At 46.7% G+C, this 20,763-nt stretch overlaps 1 protein-coding gene across 2 annotated transcripts; it reads right to left on the minus strand.

Annotated features, from left to right (window-relative positions):
• Positions 171-18,879, minus strand: CTC1 (CTS telomere maintenance complex component 1). Of its 2 annotated transcripts, XM_005693550.3 has the most exons (23): positions 18,804-18,879; positions 15,532-15,695; positions 12,709-12,946; positions 12,350-12,558; positions 10,197-10,341; positions 8,060-8,350; positions 7,829-7,957; positions 7,079-7,311; positions 6,782-6,959; positions 6,486-6,686; positions 5,846-5,972; positions 5,130-5,244; positions 4,666-4,993; positions 4,498-4,587; positions 4,051-4,244; positions 3,130-3,191; positions 2,861-3,035; positions 2,473-2,550; positions 1,596-1,740; positions 1,439-1,503; positions 1,034-1,199; positions 813-939; positions 171-661 (listed from the first exon to the last, which is right to left on the minus strand). In XM_005693550.3, the coding sequence occupies exons 1-23, from the start codon at positions 18,834-18,836 to the stop codon at positions 522-524; spliced, it is 3,633 nt and encodes a 1,210-aa protein (XP_005693607.1). In that variant the 5' UTR covers positions 18,837-18,879; the 3' UTR covers positions 171-521. The 2 variants fall into 2 exon arrangements, with proteins under 2 accessions (XP_005693607.1, XP_017920109.1); XM_018064620.1 differs by lacking the exons at positions 15,532-15,695; positions 18,804-18,879 and having other exon boundaries at positions 12,350-12,508; positions 12,709-12,775.

The following is a 20,763-nucleotide window of genomic DNA, read 5'->3' on the forward strand; positions in this document are numbered from 1 at the left end:
AAATGTTGTCTAACCTGCACTCTTCTCCCTAATTGACTCCCTGCACAGCGTGACTTCACTGGACCAGAAGTTCTTCTCCAAGCCAGTTCTGGCACTGATGGCAAACAAGGCCAAAATGATGGTAAATGATGGGTGGGTTGCCAGGTCATAAGGCTTGAGACCCACCTGAGTGCAAGCGAGAAACATCCCAAGAGCTTTATTGTAGAGCAAGGGGCCTGTCAGGAGCAAACCCATGAGGGGCAAGTGCCTGCCACAAAGACAGAACCCAGGTGCTCAGGACCACCTGTGAATACCGGTGCTTTGACACCTACTAGAGAGGAGACGTAACTGCACTATGATTTTCCTGTTTCCACAATTTCCTCAAGGAAGGTTGGCATTAGAATACGGAGCAGTAACAGCAGGGTAGCATTTTGTGAATCCAGGGATCCTGGGTCCTGGTTCAGTTTCAGAGAAGGTAAGGGCCATGACCAGGGAAAGGAGCTGAAGCCCAGCCTCAAGATCTCCAGCCACTGCAGTTTCGGTTAGTAGGAGGAAACTAAGGCCCCCGGGGCACTGGGGTGCTCAGGCTCCTGGATAGAGAGGCATGACAGTCGGATCTTGGGGTTCACACGAGTCAGGAAAGGGAACTCCCCATACTGGAATCGCTGTAGCCGAGGAGCTTCTGAGATGGGAAGAGAGAAAAACACAGGTCCTGTGCATGTGGTTTTCAATCCCCACCCCCCATTCTCCCAGCTTCAGAAATTCCCTGTCAATCCCCGCTCCCTCTTCCTCTTGGGACCCACCAATCTACAGCCCTGCCCTTTGACCCTTACCTAACGGGATGATCTTGGAGGGTTTTCTCTCCAGCTCAAAAGAAAGCACCATAGGGCGGAGGACAGAGAAACTGGTACAGAGGGTCCAGAGGAAGAGGGTCAAGGGCTCATCCACCTCAGCTGAGGACTAGAAAGGGAAAAAGGTTTCATCAGGACTCAAGCTTCTAACCAAGCTCCCAGGAAAATGGCTATCTGAGCCCCACCTCCCAGCCACATCTCACCTCAAGTTGGGCTCCAGGCCCTGTAAATTGCAAGGCCACTTTCCCTGGCCCTCGGACAAACTCAAGGAGGGAGGTCCACTCACTAGGACACAGCCCTAGAACTGCTGCCACGTGATGATTTCTACAGGTCACCACAGCTTCTGCAGTCCCATCCTCCACCAGGAGCCTGGGAGCCGGGGAGCAGGGGCAGTTAGGAAATAGAAACTCTGACAGCAAAACCCAGGGGGCCAGTCACCCAGATCCAACAGGACTCTCTCTCCACCTTGTTAGCTCACTATACCCTCATCCGTCCATTCTAAAATATTTATTAAGCAATTCCCACCATTTAGGAATTATGCTAACATCAGGACAGCAGACAGTCATGGAAATGGTGCAATGGGTGCCCACTTTGTGCTCTGCTCTCACCTGATGCTGGCCTGGCTTACAGATGTCTGAGTGGGGCAAGCGGGGCTCTGACGAGGACACCTTCCCTGGGATGAAGAAAGTGGTTGGCAAAATCCCCTCGCCCCCATCACAGCCCTCTTGGCACCCTGCACCCAGCTCAGCCTGTCCCCACTCTTACCTGTGGGCAGATGCTGGTACAGTGAGCACACACCCAGAGGAGATGAAGGCTGAAGACAGAAACGACATGGCAAGAAGCAGTGGCCCGAAATGGGGCCTTGTCACCTTGCAGAAGCTCAGCCAGGTAAATGTGGGGCAGGGGGACACTAAAGAGAGAAGGGGGGTTCAAGAAACAGCCAACAGAGTTCCAAAAGCAGAATCTGTCTGGAAGGACTCAGCAGGCGTGAGTACAGGGACAGTGGTGGCTTCTGGGCTCTCCTGGAAGTCCCAGGGCCTCTCCTTTCTTATTTTTTAAATTCTCTAAGTATGAAAACACATTTACAGGAGATATGGCAAATATAGAGCAAAGGTACATATAGGTCTACTATATACTACAATTTTTTTAAGTAGATAAATTAAGTTTTTTTGGTTGGAGTTGCAATATCAAAATCTCAAAAATTAGCAGAATGGACAGAAAAGTAGAAGGACATAGTAGACTTGAAATGCTCTATGAACCAATTCAACATAATTAAGATTTATATAATTTTCACACAATAGCAGGATAGAAATGCAAGTTCCCCAGGGCCCCCATTTATTTTGATTCTTGATCTCTGATTGTCATTGATTATTTCTCAGGCTTGAAAAACCAAGATATTAGCCAAGAAACATGTTTGTATTTTGGATTGAAAACCCTTTAAAATCCCAGAACACTAAATCTTCCTGGGTAGAATGATATGTATGGACATTTTTCATTTGAAGCAGAGGAAATCCTTCTGACTACACACATTTTACTAGGAGGGGAGAAGCCTGGAGTTATGGGGAAAATTCCAGAGCCTGGAACAGATGTGGGGTTCAGGTGTGAGGCTGTGAGGTTTGGAGATGGGCTTTGGGCCACTGACCTGACCGTAGTATCCGGGGGGAAATGCAGGACCTGCACACAGGTCGACGACCGAAAGCAACAGTAAACATTGTGGGACCTGCAGGTGCAGGAGGGAGAGAGAGGAGGAGGAGAAAGAAGTCAGTCTGAGGTAGGGGCTGGGACGGTGTCACAGGCCGAGCCACTCCCCCTGAGGGACGTGCCTTGACCCTGGCACTATCAGCACAGAGGGCAGAGGAAGGGAAGCGCTAGTCTGGAACATACTGCAGGGGCAAAGGGCATACACGGCAGAGAAACACAGCAGATTTAACAGCAAAGAGAAGCTGTCATCGCCACACAGGTAGGGGCAAGCATTCAAGAGAAGCACATCAGGAGGGACAGGAGGCCAGGTCATCAACACAGGTCTTCACCTGGAAACTCTTTTCTCCAGCTGGTAAAAGTAGACTCGGGCTCCAGGAAGAAGTCCCAGTGGGGGCGGTAAGTGTGGGTCTTCAATATACACATCCAAGTGAGGGGGAAATTTGTAGTCGGCAGTCTCCAGAGCTACAGTGAGCTTCACACACCGTCTCACAGCCCCAGAGCTCCCTACATTGGAATGGGGAGGGGTTAGTGGTCCCTCTCAGGACCACTAGGTTCCACCGCTCTATTTCTTACCCTTTACCCAAACAGGTGTTATTACCAGGCTTCATCCAGAGATGTGACACAATCTCAGCTGAAAAAGACACCAAGGAATCTGCGAAACTGGAGGGTCAGAGAAACAGAGTGAGAATGGAGTCAGATCCCAGGACAGAAAGGAGTTACAGTAGCTGCTAGAACTTTACCTATGAGGTCCTGGAAAGGCTTGAAGTGTCTCAAACCAAATACTAAAAGTAACAGGGCTTATGGGAAAAACAGGGCTGTAGCAGATCACTACACACACACAAACCCAAAACCCAATCCAGCTTTGTACCCAGAGGCCTCACCAAAAAATACCCCAGCAAAGTTGAATCTCCACTTGCATTTACCCTAGAATCTCAGTCAGCCCATCATTCTCAGCTTTATACAATGGGGCCAAGCACCCACTCCTTCAAATCATAGGTCCTTGAAAACTTGCACTTCTAGGGAAGTTTTGTAAAAGTTACACATATAATCCAACATGGTGTTTGTTTGTTTACACAGGGGGAAGTATCTCTGCAGCATCTTCAACTGCACTGCAGCTGCCCCCAGAAAAGCTTACAGGAGGAAAGTAAAGCTGTTCCTGAAGCTATAAGCATCAATTCTTGCACTATAGGAAGGTCCTTCTCTAAAGATTTTAAGCTTTTGTCCTTGCTTTTTTTGTTTCTTATATTTCCTTTTACTGCTAAGCTTTGTTCTCAATTGTGAGAAAGCCTGCTCATGATAATATCAGCGACACGTTGAGCTGGGGGATGGGGGTGGGGGGCCAGCGGTGGTAATCAGGTATGAAACACAGCTTCTATCTTACACCACCATCCCTCCTCTAGGAGCTAAATCACATTCATGAAACACACACTGTAGCAGGGGACAGACAATTCATCCGACACAACCACAGCAGAGGAAGAGAGAGCAGTCAAGCGAGCTGGAGAAGCTGGTGGACATTTACTTGCCACTAAGCAGGTCAGTCAGTGAGGATTCAGGCAGTGTCGGGCGGATACCCAGCACCTCCGGGATGTCCTGGGAGCTTGCAAGTTCCACAGTCCATTCATCCTGGACAGTGAGGCAGGATGCACAGCCAGCCAGCTCCAGAGGATGCTGTGACATGCAGGATGAACCACCCTCCTCGAACAACATCAGTGTCTGCCAGGAAATGGGGACATGACCATCTCCTAGTGTGTCCTGGTCTGGAGAGAGGTTCCTCACAAACTATGACCCAATCCTGTTTCCTCTCTGGAGCCTGACAAAGGAAGTCAGGCTAGACTAGACATAGGCAGGCCTTCTATCTGATCTACATCCACCTTTCTTCCAGGAGACCTAGAACTTCCTTTCCAGACCCCAAGCCAAAATACCCTTCCCCTTTCTGGGGATGGGTGTGGTGAAGTGGGGCACTCACGGGAGGGCCAGAAGCCACGAGCCGGTACACATGCCCTGGGTGCAAGAACTCAAACCAGCGGACTGAGGAGCCGAGGAACAGAAGGAGGACCTGACGGGGAGAGTAGAGTCCCTCAGACGAGAGCTGGGGCTCAGGAGGGCAGGTCAGAGATCCCAGGCCCTAGTTTACCTTCTGATCTGAGTTTTCATCTTCCTTGGGTTCAAGTGGGCCCCATCCAGTTCCCTCCTTCCTCTGGGTGCCCCCAAGCCAGCTCCCTAATACATGGAAACTCAGGGTGGGCTGGGGCACCTCTGAACTGGCACTTGGGGGCACAGAAAAGTTCCTCTTCATCAGTGCCTCCTTGTGGGACAGCAAGAACAGCCGGCTCTGTTCTATGTGGGGACCCTCTGGAGGGGAAGGCTCTGTCTGAGGAGGTGTGGAGGAGGTGGCTGAGTGAAGGACGGGTCTGGGCACAGACAAGATCAGGGCATCGGCCAGAAGAAACTGGACATAGACTCTGTTGGGAGAGACAAGGAAGAGGTTTCTTAGCGATGCAGGCATTGTGCCCCAGTGCTCCACCCCCTGCATGGAGACTTCCCCTTCCACTTGCCTGGTGGTGGGACCCAGAGGACAGCACCACCCTAAGGACCTACCTGGCCTGTTTCTTCTGGATGAAGTCTGTGGTGCTCAGCTCCTTCCAGGAAGGGAAGCTGCTTCTGACATTCCTTTCTATGACCAACTGGAATCTGTCTGCCCGCACCAGGCAACCTGAGAGGAAGACAGTTTTCTATTTTGGCAAGAGGAGAAGACTGTCGGCTGGGCAGAGAGGCAGCCCACCCCACAGGTCTCTTGCTCAATCCAGGCAGGAGCTGCGCGCCTGACACAACACGAAGGCCCAGGCCTGACCCCCATCTTAGAAGGGTGGTACCTCCAAGGGAAAAACTGTTCCATCAGCACAGCCAATCCCACCCCTGGCCTGATCCTTTCTCATAAATCCCTAAAACACCTGTTCTGAGGTCTGAGAAGCTTTCCTCTTCAGAGTTTCCCTGGCTACAAGCCTCAATAACTCCAAGACCATTCCTCTTCCAAACTAGGGAAGTGAGAAATGGAAGCTGTCATCCTGGTGTGTCTGTGAGGAGTTACAGAGGGAGAAATGAATGTTGGGAATTGTGATTCTGGCCGGGAACCCCTGGCTCCTTTACACCACCTGCCCATACCAGCCTCTTAAACCACTCCCCAGACTTGTTGATCAACATAAGCCACTTGAGCATCTCTACTGAATCCTGGCAGAAGCTCTCTCCCACATCCCCCAGTTCAGAGACCCTCTTTCCCACTCCCATCATCTTCTCTCCACCACTGAACTCCAAACCTATGAGCCTGGGATCAGTAAGGGGCTGCAAGGGCTGGGCCAGGAGTAGGCAGGACAGGGAACCGCTCTGGTCCCGAAGTCGCAGACACCCTTTCCGAGATGAAGGCACCAGGACCCCAAGTAGTACCTGCAAGGAAATGAAGGCCTAGGCATCAAGTTTCACTAAACAAATACACAAAGCATCTACCATGTGCCAGGCATAGTGTTAACTGTTAGAGCTATAAAATGAACCACAAAGACATGATCTCAGAGCTTAAAGAATTTATCCTGAAGTGGGATAGAAAGATTGGGGAAAATGCACCTGCATTCACACATTTAGCAGCCAGAGGGAAAGTTTACAGATCGAGGTTAGAGCCAGGAGACCATGGAGGACAAGACACAACAGGGGGTTTGGGTTTGACTTTATACACTCTGGGAGAAACAAGAAAGGATTTAAATGAAGAGTTTTATAAACCATGTTACATTTTACCCCACCCATTTCTAGTCATTGCAGGGGAGTGGACTAGAGGGGTCCAGGAAGAGATGGAGCGGTCTAGTTAAGAAGGCTAGTGCCATCAAAATGACAAGAAAGGACTACGGCAAGAGTAGTAAAAGTGGCAAACAGAGGAAGTCCCCGGACCCCTGCTGGAGCCACACTCACCGGGGCAGGGTGGAATGCAGAAGGCAGTAGACACTGCCAGGACCAGGCCAAGCGCTGATTGAGTTGCCAACTGGGCAAGTGAGAAGCCTCTGGGAAGGGCAGAAGGGTCTTAGGGTCAAAGGAGGCCCAGGCCCGGCGCTTCGCTTCCTCTTTCAGGACGGCCAAAGTAGGGAAAAAGCAGGGGGTCTGCAGCTGGGTGTACTGTCCAAGAGACAAGATATCAGGTTACATGTCCCCTGTGCCCGGGTGTCCCCCAGGGTGTTAGATCTGCCACCCATACCCCAACATCTTCAGACCTTCTGAAGTGGACAGTGATGTGGGTCTTCAAGGATCTCGCTGTGTGTGTTCCGACCAGGGCAGCCAGGTGGAATGAGAACCTCCAAGATCGGGGCCAGAATCTGTAGTCCCAGGCCAGGGTCCCCAGGTGACGAATACTTCAGGAACTGGTGGTATCTCAGCACGTGAGGACACAGCCTTGGCCACACAGAGAAGCGGAGTCAATTCCCCCAGAGACTCTTCCAGAATATGGCATCCCTGAGACAAAGTGGCCCACCCCTCACCACCTCCCCAGCCCCAATCCATGTCCTCCTCACTTGCAGGCCAGATCCTCCAGGGCCTTGGTGGCCCACAGGTAGATGGGGAGTCCTAACTGATGCTCCCATACCAGCTGCTCATACAGGGAGGCCTGGGGGACTTGGTGGGAAAACTGAGTCTCAGGCACCTGATGAGAGAAGCCCCGAAGCAGAACGGCGCCACGAAGGCAGGGAGCTAATATGGGTCTTCTCGTCCCCCCGCCCACTGACTGTAGGAGGTGAACATCCTGGAGCTGCGGAGGCAGAAGAGGTGAAAGAGCAACTCAGTAGTCCCAGAGGTAAATGCAGTTTGCCACTGCCTGGCTCATAGGAAACACACAATTTCTCCTTTACAGGTTACTTCCCTCCAGCTCTGTCTTGCTTTCCATCATGACCCACTCCCCTGTGGTAAATAAGCCTTCACCTCCTAGGAGCTACACTCTGCCTTTCTGTGGGCCAGAGGGCTCACTGGGCTGCCTGAGGTCATCCTGGCCCCACACCTGTACTTCAGCTCCAGCATCTCCTCCTCCAGTGAGAAGGTCCTTCTAGAAAGGAGATGCTCTGGACCCACCTGCTCCTCCCAGGGCCCCAGTCTCCACTCCTGATCTGAGCTCTTGTCCAAATCATTATTTACAAAAGCACCTCGCACTCCAGCACATTTAATTATTTTTATAATTCTGTTGTAGAGGTGTCGACCTGCTCCAAAAAAAAAACCAACCAATAAAGGTAAGAGAGTCTCTCTTTGTCACCAGCCCAGACCCCCTCACATACCTCCAGACTGACTCCTGGTCGCACCACCCGTCTGAGGCCACGGAACTGCTGGTAGGCGAGGCAGAGCTCCAGCTTCCTGTCCAGCTCATAGAGGCCCGCAGGCTGATTCAGCGTGCCAGTGACCATTCCCTGCAAAGAAGCCGAAGGGCCAGGTGATCCTCAGGCCCTTCTTCTTCGGAGACCCCACAATTCCTGCCCCCTCTGGCTCAGGAACCTCTCCCTCATGCGCACCGTGTAAGATAAGAGTATGGAGTCCCGGACGAGACAGTCTGGACCTGGACCCTTCTTGTCCTGGGGGCTGCTGGGCCGGGGCAGTGATTGGGGGTCGGCCTCCAAGGGGACTCCGGCCAGCTCCAGTTCCAGCTCTCGCACACATTCTGGTTTCAGCGGCAACAGCTGGGAGGAGGGGCTGGTCATCCACACCCGGTAACGGTGACCAGGGAGCTTGGACACTCGCACTTCTGTCAGCACATAGGCTCTACCAGGACAGAGGGCTCGGTGCCACACCAGCTGGGCAGGGACCTGGCTTGTGCAGAAGCAGGTGACGGAACGTGAGAGGCTTCCCATGTCCTGTCCCTCTGCAGGAGCTCCTTCCCATCACCATGTCACCTCAAGGACTGGCTCCTCGAGAGCCTTTCCTTACCTCTTTTTTTTTTCTTTTCCTTACTTCTTTATCTTTCCTGTTTGCCAATTAAATCTTAAGCCTCAGAACTCTCAGGAACTCTCCCCTCTCATAGGAGATGGCAAACGTTTCCTAATCTCTCCCCCAAGGCACACACCATCGGTACAGCTTCCTCCAAAATATATAAATATTTTTTGCAGACAATTCTGCCCTTGCATTTCCCCTATCCCACCCCACCATACAGACCAGCCATGCAAACAACTTTCACTTATTTAATCAATATGAACACGGTACGTATGTATCCAGTATGGGGACGATGTTAAGTGAAATAACATAGACTGTTCTCTCTTCTCTAACATATATCAAACCACTGGGAAACACAGACACAAAACCCAAGTAATAACATGGAGCCATATATGATCAAGTGGCAAAAACAACACACATTTGTAAGGTTTCAGAGAAAGAAAAGAGGTCAGGATGGGCTGGGACGATCAAGAAGGCCAAGTGACAGAAGCTGAACTTGCCAGGGTCCTGAAGGCCACCTCTGGTTTGCTGAAGTGGAGAGGAGAGAGGAAGGTGTTTTAAGCAAGAAAAAACAATATAGAAATCTTCAGAACTCAGAATGAGCAAGGTAAGGAAAACACTGGCCAGGATGGAGGAGGAATGTTCCTGGGGGTGGCAGGAGACAAAATGGAAGAGCCAAGATGAAGGAAAAAATCCAGAAATAACATGCTGAAGACTTTTAATCAATCAGAAAGGGAGAACCATCCAAGCAGGAACATAAATAAACCCCAGAAGGTATATGGAATGTACAAGGGGCCAACAATGGGTTATTGAAGAAATTTAAGCAAAAGGGGAAAAGTTACATAGAGAAAACCATTAATAAATATAACCATCTTTTAGGGCATGCTCCTCCCAGAGCACAAATGCCATTCTCAGGGGCTCTGAAACACAACTGAGGACTCAGGATACCTGAACTTCACAGTCCCAGGTGCTCAGCTTCACAGACCCTCATTTCTACTTGAAAACACCAACCAGACTTCAACATCACCACTCATAGCTAAGACCTCACGGGAGTTTATTGTTTATGCAAAACCAGTAGTTTACGATGGTTTGACTGAACACAGGAATTTACATACACACACTACTATGCATAAAACAGGTAACTAATGAGAACCTACTGTACAGCTCAGGGAACTCTACTCAATGCTCTGTGGTGACCTAAATGAGAAGGAAATCCAAAAAAGAGGTGACCTATGTATACATATAGCTGATTCACACTGACGTACAGTAGAGACTAACACAATATTGTAAAATTATACTCAATAAAAATTAACTTAAAAAATAAAATAAATTATATCAGTTGATGTAAAAAGACTCAACAGTAAGTACCAGGTTTTTTTTAAAAGAACATGTTATTCCATGTTTTAATGGTGTTCAGATAAACACTTTTCTTGGTCACTCTTCTGGGGGAAAACAGGTGATTCTTGCAATTTTTCAAAATGGGACACACGATACAGAAGCTGTCTCCTTGCATGAGCTACAGAGCAGGGAAGTCTTCTCCCCATCTTCTACACATAGGGAAGGTACCACCTGGACTCTTCCCTCAACTGCACTGTCCTAGAAACAAGTCTCTGAAGCTGTCCTCCTTTCCCACATGGTTTCTCCTATGATGCTATCTTACCTGTTAGGAGCCTGTACAGCCCTCTCACACCTCCACACTCCTGAATTGACCCTAAACCTCACCTGCACAATGACAGACACCTGGCTGCCAGCTGGGGAGGATCCACCAAGAAACAGGACAAAGTAAGCTTTCTTCCGACTTTTCACCAGAGCACTGAATCGAATTAGTTTCCCAGCAAGGTTTGGCTGCACATTTCTGTGCTTACTTCTAAAAAAGGTAGAGAAAAGAGCAGTCATTTTTTATCTCTCCCTCTCTTTTTTTCCCCCCCTTACAAATGCCTTCCTTTATACTACAATCTCAGTTCACTTCAGTTCAGTTGCTCAGTCATGTCTGACTCTTTGTGACCCCATGGACTGCAGCATGCCAAGCTTCCCTGTCCATCACCAACTCCAGGAGTTTACTCAAACTCACGTCCATTGAGTCGGTGATGCCATCCAACCATCTCATTCTCTGTCGTCCCCTTCTCCTGCCTTCAACCTTTCCTAGCATCAGAGTCTTTTCAAATGAGTCAGCTCTTCATATCAGGTGGCCAAAGTACTGGAGTTTCAGCTTCAACATCAGTCTTTCCAATGAATATTCAGGACTGATTTGCTTTAGGATTGACTGGTTGGATTGCCTTGCAGTCCAAGGGACTCTCAAGAGTCTTCTCCAACACCACAGTTCAAAAGCATCAATTCTTCAGCGCTCAGCTTTCTTCACAGTCCAACTCTCATATCCATACATGACCACTGGAAAAACCATAGCCTTGACTCGACAGACCTTTGTTGGCAAAGTAACGTCTCTGCTTTTCAATATGTTGTCTAGGTTGGTCATAACTTTCCTTCCAAGGAGTAAGTGTCTTTTTATTCCATGGCTGCAGTTACCATCTGCAGTGATTTTGGAGCCCCCAAAAATAAAGTCTGACACTGTTTCCACTGTTTCTCCATCTATTTGCCATGAAGTGATGAGACCAGATGCCATGATCTTTGTTTTCTGAATGTTGAGCTTTAAGCCAACTTTTTCACTGTCTTCTTTCACTTTCATCAAGAAGCTCTTTAGTTCTTCACTTTCTGGCATAAGAGAGGTGTCATCTGCATATCTGAGGTGATTGATATTTCTCCCAGCAATCTTGATTCCAGCTTGTGCTTCTTCCAGTCCAGCGTTTCTCTTGACGTACTCTGCATAGAAGTTAAATAAGCAGGGTGACAATATACAGCCTTGACGTACTCCTTTTCCTATTTGGAACCAGACTGTTGTTCCATGTCCAGTTCTAACTGTTGCTTTCTGACCTGCGTACAGGTTTCTCAAGAGGCAGGTCAGGTGGTCTGGTAGTCCCATCTCTTTCAGAATTTTCCACAGTTTATTGTGATCCACACAGTCAAAGGCTTTGACATAGTCAATAAAGCAGGAATAGATGTTTTTCTGGAACTCTCTTGCTATTTCGATGATCCAGCAGATGTTGGCAATTTGGTCTCTGGTTCCTCTGCCTTTTCTAAAACCTGCTTGAACCTCTGGAAGTTCATGGTTCACGTATAGCTGAAGCCTGGCTTGGAGAATTTTGAGCATTACTTGACTAGCATGTGAGATGAGTGCAATTGTGCGGTAGTTTGAGCATTCTTTGGTGTTGCCTTTCTTTGGCATTGGAATGAAAACTGACCTTTTCCAGTCCTGTGGCCACTGCTGAGTTTTCCAAATTTGCTGGCATATTGAGTGCAGCACTTTCACAGCATCATCTTTCAGGATTTGAAATAGCTCAACTGGAATTCCAACACTTCTACTAACTTTGTTTGTAGTGATGTTTCCTAAGGCCCACTTGACTTCACATTCCAGGATGTCTGGCTCTAGGTGAGTGATCACACCATCATGATTATCTTGGTCATGAAGATCTTTTTTGTACAGTTCTGTGTATTCTTAGTATCTTTTGCTTCTGTAAGGTCCATACCATTTCTGTCCTTTATCAAGCCCACGTTTGCATGAAATGTTCCCTTGGTATCTCTAATTTTCTTGAAGAGAAATAGGGATGTAAAATTTCCACACCCCAAAGCCATTATTCTAAAAGTCTCCTTCAAACTCTACCTGCCCTTAGATAAGGCTTCTCTTGAAGAATCCTGCATCGTTTCCCTGATTTGGAACATTCCATTTATATTACTTTCTATGCCTTTCTTTCCCTCCTTCCACTCATCCACTGTCCTCCCAGTTTTACAATGCTCCCTCCTCCCTTGGATGGAAGAATTACCTGTGCCTGAGCAGGCGGGAAGCCATCTCTGGGTAGACAACAGGGATGGGGGTGAGAGGGCCAGGTCTGATGGTCAAAGGAAATACTGGCACGGGGGTACCCCAGAGCTCCACGTGCCCCTCTCCTGGGGACTTCATTGGAGGAGGGAGGTAACTCCAGCTGGGGAACAGAAAGAGATGGCCCAACCAAGAAAGGTCCAGATCTATGAGCTAGAAAAGACCACAGGCAAGGATTAATCAGGATCCTGGCACCCAATGCATCCTGCTCCATCTTTGTTCCCTCAGAGACTTAACTGTCTTGCTCCCTAGATGCCATTCTTATTAGGATCTGAGGCATTTGACCACCCCCCTCCTACTCACCTCACAGTCCAGGGCACCAGTGTTGTCTCTTATATAGAGGCTTCCATTCCTGCACTCTTGTTCCAAGTTCCCTGATAGGTCTGTAAGTGTCCCTAAAAGTAACAGTCGTTCCCGGGGCAGGGAGACCCCACGTGGTCCAGCCTCTTGGGCCCAAGCCTGGTACACAGTACTGCTCCAGGACAAGTGGCTGCAGCATGGGAGACGCTGGTGGGTCCTGAGGTCCTTTACTGAGACAAAGCTGCAGAGTGAAGAGAACAGAGGTTCTGTATAGCTACGTCCAAGCCTATGAATTATCCTCACCCTCCACAAATCCCCCAAGATCCTGAGGAAAGATCAATGGGGAACGTGGACTAAGACAGTTTGTTTTATTGATTAAAGGGAAAAAAATTGGGACTGAGGGCCTAAGAAAATGAGGAGGAGGTCTGGGTCCAAAGACTGGGTGGTACCTAGGGAAGGCGAGAAGAAAGTCTACTGAATGAGATCCTGAACAAGATAGTGCCACAGACAGAATCCAGAGAAATGGAGTGGGAATATAAGAGTGGCCTGAGGGGATGAGCATGTGGGGAGAATGCTTTAGAGACAATACAAACTGCTCCCTTGACAGCATCTCAGCTCTCAGCTTCCACAGAGAGCTCCAGTGGAGACACTAAGACATCTGCCTAATGGCTCAACCTCATTGGCCCCAGTCAGGTTCCGTTCCTAATCTAGAATATCACAGCACTGGAGACTGGCTGGGAGGTTGAGGCTGAGGGGGAAGCTGGTATCATGAGTTCCTAGCTTTTAAGAGATGTTTGAGACCAGCCACTCTCAGGCAAAGTGCTGCAATACTGCTGAGTCAGTATCCATTGTGAGATATCTCACAGAGAATGTGATACAATTTATCAAAGTAGTGACAGTTACACTTGTATAATACCATTATTCCACTCACTTACATTGCCATGGTTTTTTTTTTCCCAGTGGAAGAGAAACAGAATAAGGTTACAAAACATAACAATTTATTCTCCTTGTTGCCCTCAGGAACATAATCCCCACGTGAGTGCTAAAGATCAGAAATGCTGTTTTAGATGGCCCACTCCCCTTCTGCATTGGCCTCATTCTTTTCCAGTGACTTCAGAGCAAATAAAAGGCAAATCAGACACTAATATGTGGTGTGCCCCTGCTATGCACATATTATATTGGGTCCATTCATGCTCAATATTACATTGAATCTTCATTAAAAACCCCTGGAAATACCACCAATGAAGAAATTTAGAGGTTCAGATACACAGTAGTGTAGGTGGCAAAGCCAGGCATGTCTCACTCAGAAGTATTTCTATCTTTCCCTACTTCTATAAAAGCCTAAGGAAAAGCAGCTAGAGAAAACTGTTCCTTCACCCAAAGCACCTGCAGGACAATAAACAGTAAGGACAGGGTCACTCTTCATAGATTCTTCAGGGTCCTGTCCTCCAACTTTCAAGGCCTGCCATGGGACCTGACATACAGCACGCACTTAATGAAAGGAAATGGAAAAATAAAATTTTCCAGTCAAATAATAAATTATTCTACCTGTCAAATTTTTACTTGATCCTCACCCACCATCTTCTACATATTGTGCTAGCTACTCTACCTATATCTTGAAGAAGAATAAGAAACTTAAAAAGGTTGCAAGTTTCCTAAAAATCACTGATTTACCACTTTTCAATGATTCTTTTTGATTTTCAATTATTGTGAAACAACAAATTAAACACACCTAAACAGATTTCTACCTTTTTTAAACAAGAAAAAACAGTGATATGTATATTCACTTGACAGAGTACTATACAGCAGTTAAAAATAACACATAGAGTTATCAATGTGAATAAATCTCAGAAGGTTAAGCACAAAAAGCAAAATCCAAAGGATACATAAGGTACTGGACCATTCACACAAAGTCTGAAGTCATGTAAAAACCACTATATATTGCTTAGGGATAGATACACATATAGAAAAAAATATAAAGATATTCACAAGAATTCTCCCATATTCCATATAGTGGTTACTTTTATGAAAAGATAAACAGGTTTCTTTTTGGAGGACTTTTCAGAGCCTTTAACATGTTAATGAGCCTCATGACTCTCCTAGAGATTATCACATCCAGTGTTTCTCAAGTATGTTTGGCATGGAACCCTTTTCCTATGGTACTTTATTAATATTGCCTAGAACAGTTTAGGAAATGGTACATGCTTGTGAAGTCGCTTTGGTCATGTCTGACTCTTTGGAACCCTATGGACTGTAGCCCACCAGACTCCTCCGTCTGCCCAGGCAAGAATACTAGAGTGGGTTGCCATGCCCTCCTCCAGGGGATCTTCCCAACCCGGGGATCAAACCCACATCTCCTGAATCTCCTGCAGTGTAGGCGGATTCTTTACTGCTGAGCCACCGGGGAAGCCCTTAGGAAATGGTAGTGTAAAGTTTTTAAAAATAAAATAACCCAGCTTCAGACCTCAAACTCAGGTCTCCCAAAATACAATGATCTGCACTTGCTGAAGTCACTGTCTGTATCTTAGTTTCCTAGCACAAACAAATAATAATATCAGCCTCTCTTCCCACTTTGAAGGTTCTTTTCCCATATCATCTATCTTCTCGACCACTTCCTCTTGTCTCTAAACACGACTTGAGCCAAATAAGGAGATCAACAGTTAAAGGAAAGCAGCTTGATGGAGAAGGAGAAGGACTGGCAAAAGGAGATTTTATTTATACCACCTTTTTCTCACCTCAGCAAGTTTCCCCTCACTCTTCTCAAAAGATAAGTCCTTCGTTTTCAATCCCAAATTTAACTTTCCTGTGAACCCCACCTCTTCTTACCTGTAGCTGAGGGGCAGTGTTAAACCCTGGCTCTTTCCCTGGGACAACCAGGTAGTCTTCACACAGTCAATGACCAACTGAGTCAACTGGACATCAGGCTCCTTACCAGGTGGACACAGGGTCTCTTGGATGAAAGCCTGGGCGACCTCAAGCCAGGCTTGCTCCTGAGGAAAGTAAAGCTAGTTAAAACACCTTCCTGACTATCCTACCCACCAAGGACATTTGGGAAAGAATAAAGAAATAGATTACAAAAAACAAAAAAGAGGGAATGTAAATGAATATGTAAAGTAAAGGAGTTTAGAGTTTGAAGAAACCTCAGAAGTCTTAGTTCAGACAATCAGCCTAGACAACTGGCCGTTCAGCTTTGGCTTTGCCTCTTTAACAAAACCGTACCAATCCTTAAAGCACTCAATCAGAATAAATATTCCTTGTGAAGTCTTCTCTGACCATCTCCGAGAGAATCCTGCTCCCTTCCTTGGGGCTCCCACAGTACCTTGCACATGCATCTATTAAGAGCAGTGACCAGCAGTGGCAGCCCATCTTATATGGGGTCTGATTCTAGTTCTTTTTTTCTCCCCTCTGGCCATGCTGAATGGCTTGTAAGATACCAGGCCTGGGGAACCAGGGATTGAATCCAGACCCTGTGCAGTGAAAGCACCAAATCCTACCCACTGGACCACCAGAAAATTCCCAGGGGTCTGATTCTAAAGCCAGCAAGTGGAACAAGACTGGTCAAAAGTCACCCTCAGAATCTGCTTGCCAAACAGGGGACACAACTTCAATCCCTGGTCTGAGAAGATTCCACATGCCTCAGGGCAACTAAGCCTTCCAGCTGCAACTACAGAAGCCCTTGCACCACCTAGAGCCTGAGCTCCACAAGAGAAGCCACCGCAATGAGAAGCCCATGCATCACAATGAAAAGCACCCACTCGACACAACTAAAGCAAGCCCTGGTGCAGCAAGGAAGACCCAGAGCAGCCAAAAACAAATGAATAAATCAAAAATAAATAAAATAAAGGTTTCGTTGCTATGTTAACTTAAAAAAAAAATAAAGTCACCTTCAAAAAAAAATCCTTTAAATTGCTCATATAGTACATAGTACTGTATAGTAACATGTATATGGAAATGTGCTTAATAGATGTTACGTAAAAGAACATAGACAGTATAATTTTTAATCATTCCCCCCTCTATTTTTTCTAATTCTTTTATTAATCCCCCCTCATTTTTTAGTAAAGTGTATACATTTGAGGTCCTATAAACAAATTATATATAAGATACAATTCCCCTGGAATTGTTTCCTTTTCTAGTAATCTAGTAGATCTTAACCTTGTAGTTTAGGGGTTTCCTAAGAAGGACAGGAACCATCTTTGTGTATGTGCCAGATTTTGTTGCCTCTGTGTATAGATAACTCTAGGGGAGGGGACCAGTCTGGCACACTCTCAGTGCTAAGCAGATTTATTTAAAAATTCTGACAGAGTTCAACAATACTTAGGGGTAGGACCTTTATCCTTCTTGATCCCCAGCGATAATCTTAAACCGTTATAGCTCTAACCCTGTTCCTCCAATGTTCTTCTATGGTCAGTCCTCCACGTTCAGTTAACCTTTGCGTGCTGTGTGTTCAGTTGCATCAGACGTTTTGTGACCCCATGGACTGTAGCTCACCAGGCTCCTCTGTCCATGGGATTGCCCAGCAAGAATACTGGAGTACATTGCCACTTCCTAATTCAGGGGGTCTTCCTGACCCAGGGATCGAACCCGTGTCTCCTGTATAGGCAGGCAGATTCTTTACAATTGCGCCAAATGGGAAGTCCCCAATTAGCCTTTAGCAGCTTGAAAAACCAGCATTCAAGTTCTAGATGACTTCAGGGTCCTTGTGAACGGTGCTATCACTGACCTCACCTTCACTCCACCTCAGTCACTCTTGTTCATGGTCAGGGTTCTCAAAACTGGACCACGTCATCACTCAGAACTGCCCACCAATATAACAGCCCAGACTCCCTCATTTTTTGTCTTCTTCTCTTGGTTTTCTCTTTTAGCTCCATTGGCACATAGAATACTACTGTTTTTCAAAGTGGTACTGCTGCCTCAGAATCACCAAAATTTTGCTTAAAACACAGCTGATTTTTAGGTGGTTCCATCTATTGAATCAGAATCCAGGAGTGGGTGGGGTGGGGTGGGGAGGTTGGCAACAGTGTATATTGAATTTGGGTCTCCTGTAGGGAAAGGAAGAAGTGAAAGAGGACATCCATATTTCAAGGTAGAACTATTGGGTTGAGGATATTTGCAAAGCTAGTGAACATCATAAGAGGTGTGGATTTTGTGGAAAGTTGTGTTGGTATGTAGGCTGGCCAGGTGGAGAATCTGGTAGGCAGATGAATATAACTGGGCTCAGGAGAGAGATCTCAGCTAAAATAAACATTAGGAAAACCAGGACCCCTCACTGGCTATTAAAGCCATCCAGTCAGTGGATGAGGTCGAGAAAGTATTAACCTGGGAAGTTTACTTAATTTAGATTTTATCTCAATATCTTTTTAATGTCTTCACGTTTGGAACCTCAACATTGCTGCGTGGTCGCGGGTCACCACTACCTCTTAAGACATATAAACCACAGTCTTTTAACTGATACTCGCTAGTCCACTCTCCACACTCCTATCTAAGGAAACAAAAATGAAACTCAACCGATCACTCTTTCGCTTAAAACGCTTCAATAACACCCAGTTATCCTCAGGTTGAAGTCACTGCCTACCAAGACTTAAAAGACTGTCAGCTCTGACCCTTCCACCACCACCCAATGGAACGTCTTGAGTTTTTCAAAGACATTGCTCTATTTCTAGCCTTTGAACAGATTTTTGCTTGCGCCTTGAAACCTAGTTTATCTCCTTTGTTTTTCAAACCCTGCTAAGTCCTACACGCACTTCGGGTCTTAGAAGCTTTTCCGGATTATCGGTTACCCATTTTCTCTACAGTCATGTCAGGGGTCTCCCCCAGGAACTCACAGGCCCACAGGTAGCCGTTAGTGTGATCCTGGCTTCCCACTGGGCTTGAAGTCTAAACATTGGACAGAGACGTGTTTAATGCTCACAGACTGCGCCGCAAGCATAATGGAATAAATACGCAGAACCAGTGAAACGGGCGTAAGAAACAGCCTCACAGTCCCTCTTCCCCGGGAGAGGCCAGCGACGTCACGGAGGCAAAGAGGCAAGGAAGAGGTTACAGGGGGAAAAAAAATCTGGAACAACAAAAAGAGACGAGGGACAGAGAACAGCACTCACAGAGCCAGGAGCCCCAGGCCGGCAGGCCGCCATGACGCGACCGCGACTCCCCGCTGCGCAGCGCGCGGAGACTTGAAGGAGGGCTGGTTCGCGACGTCATCAGCGGGCGCGCCCCTGGCTCCTCCTCCGACTCCTCACCATTCAACCTCAGTACCGGCTCTGCTACCTTGTCTTGCATCTCTGGGAGAAGGGAGATTAGGAGCGTAAATACAACCGGCCTGGCTGATAACGCCTAAGCATCTTTCCATCTTGCTGATCCTGCCAAGTAGAGGAACTGTTTCCTCCTTAATGCAGCCAGAGCACCTCATTCCTTTTTTTTTTTTTTTCCTATCAGTCTCCTTGTTCTAGAATTAAGCTCCATGAGAGCAAAGATTTTTATTTGCTTTCTTCGCTGCTATACCCCCAAAGTCTAGAATAGTGCTGACACATAGTTGCATGAATTCTGTGCACTCCACTGCCTGTTAAGCCATGGGTTGATTGGTTGGTTGACTAAATTAGGAAGAGAAGAGGCTTTCATTAGTAAATACACAAAAATTTATCAGGTTCTCGTTTGACAAGTACTGTTCTAGGCATCAAATACAAAGAAAAATAGATTAAGTTAAAACTAGGTCAGTTCAGTTCAGTTCAGTCACTTAGTCGTGTCTGACTCTTTGCGACCCCATGAACCGCAGAACTCCAGGCCTCCTTGTCCATCACCAACTCCCGGAGTTCACCCAAACTCGTGTCCATCTGGTCGGTGATGCCATCCAGCCATCTCATCCTCTGTCGTCCCCTTCTCCTCCTGCCCACAATCCCTCCCAGCATCAGAGTCTTCTCCAATGAGTCAACTCTTCTCATGAGGTGGCCAAAGTATTGGAGTTTCAGCTTCAGCATCAGTCCTTCCAATGAACACCCAGGACTGATCTCCTTTAAAATGGACTGGTTGGATCTCCTTGCAGTCCAAGGGACTCTCAAGAGTCTTCTCCAACACCACAGTTCAAAAGCATCAATTCTTCGGCACTCAGTGTTCTTCACAGTCCAACTCACATCAATACACGACCCCTGGAAAACCCATAGCCTTGACTAGATGGACCTTTGTTGGCAAAGTAATGTCTCTGCTTTTCAATATGCTATCTAGGTTGGTCATAACTTTTCTTCCAAGGAGTAAGTGTCTTTTAATTTCATGGCTGCAGTCACCATCTGCAGTGATTTTGGAGCCCCCCAAAATAAAGTTTGACACTGTTTCCACTGTTTCCCCATCTATTTCCCATGAAGTGATGGGACCAGATGCCATGATCTTAGTTTTCTGAATGTTACTTCTAGGTACTCATAGTCAAATGGGGGAAATAGTAAAGTAAAATGTGTAGAATGTGAGTTATAGATACTGTGGAATGCAGGGGTGTCCCTTTTATATAGTGAAAGCCTTACTGAAACAATGATTTTCTATTTAAAAAATTGAGAGAAGTGAAGGATTCATATGATGGGGATTACAGAGAAAGAATGGACAGGTGAAACAACAAAGCCTTTGTGGTGGAAAGAAATGCAAGAAGTCAGTGAGGCTGGAGGGAAAGAGGGGAAATTAAAGGTATGAAGTGAAAGAGGAGCATCAAAGGCCATTGTATACTTGCAGCAGCTTCAAATCATTTTTAGAGCAAGATAGAATACACATTTGTTATAAATAACTTGGCACCACAATGTATAACTAGTTCATATAATAAGGAATATAGAGCTTGTATTGAATGAAGTTGAATTAGGGGATACCATAACTTGTAGAATTAAAATTTCTTTAAATTTAATTGTATTTTTTATTGAAGTATATTTGATTTGCAATGTTGGTGCCAAGTTATTTATAAGGCAAATATATGTTTGCAATTATTTCCCAAGATTACATCAGAGGTATGTCCCTTCCCTTTTCATTAATACAACAGGAATGAGAGATTCCCCCAGGGGAGGTGAAACCTCTCTCTCACTCCACTCCAGC

The sequence above is a fragment of the Capra hircus genome, chromosome 19 (assembly GCF_001704415.2).
Source record: "Capra hircus breed San Clemente chromosome 19, ASM170441v1, whole genome shotgun sequence".
Lineage (NCBI taxonomy): Eukaryota > Metazoa > Chordata > Mammalia > Artiodactyla > Bovidae > Capra > Capra hircus.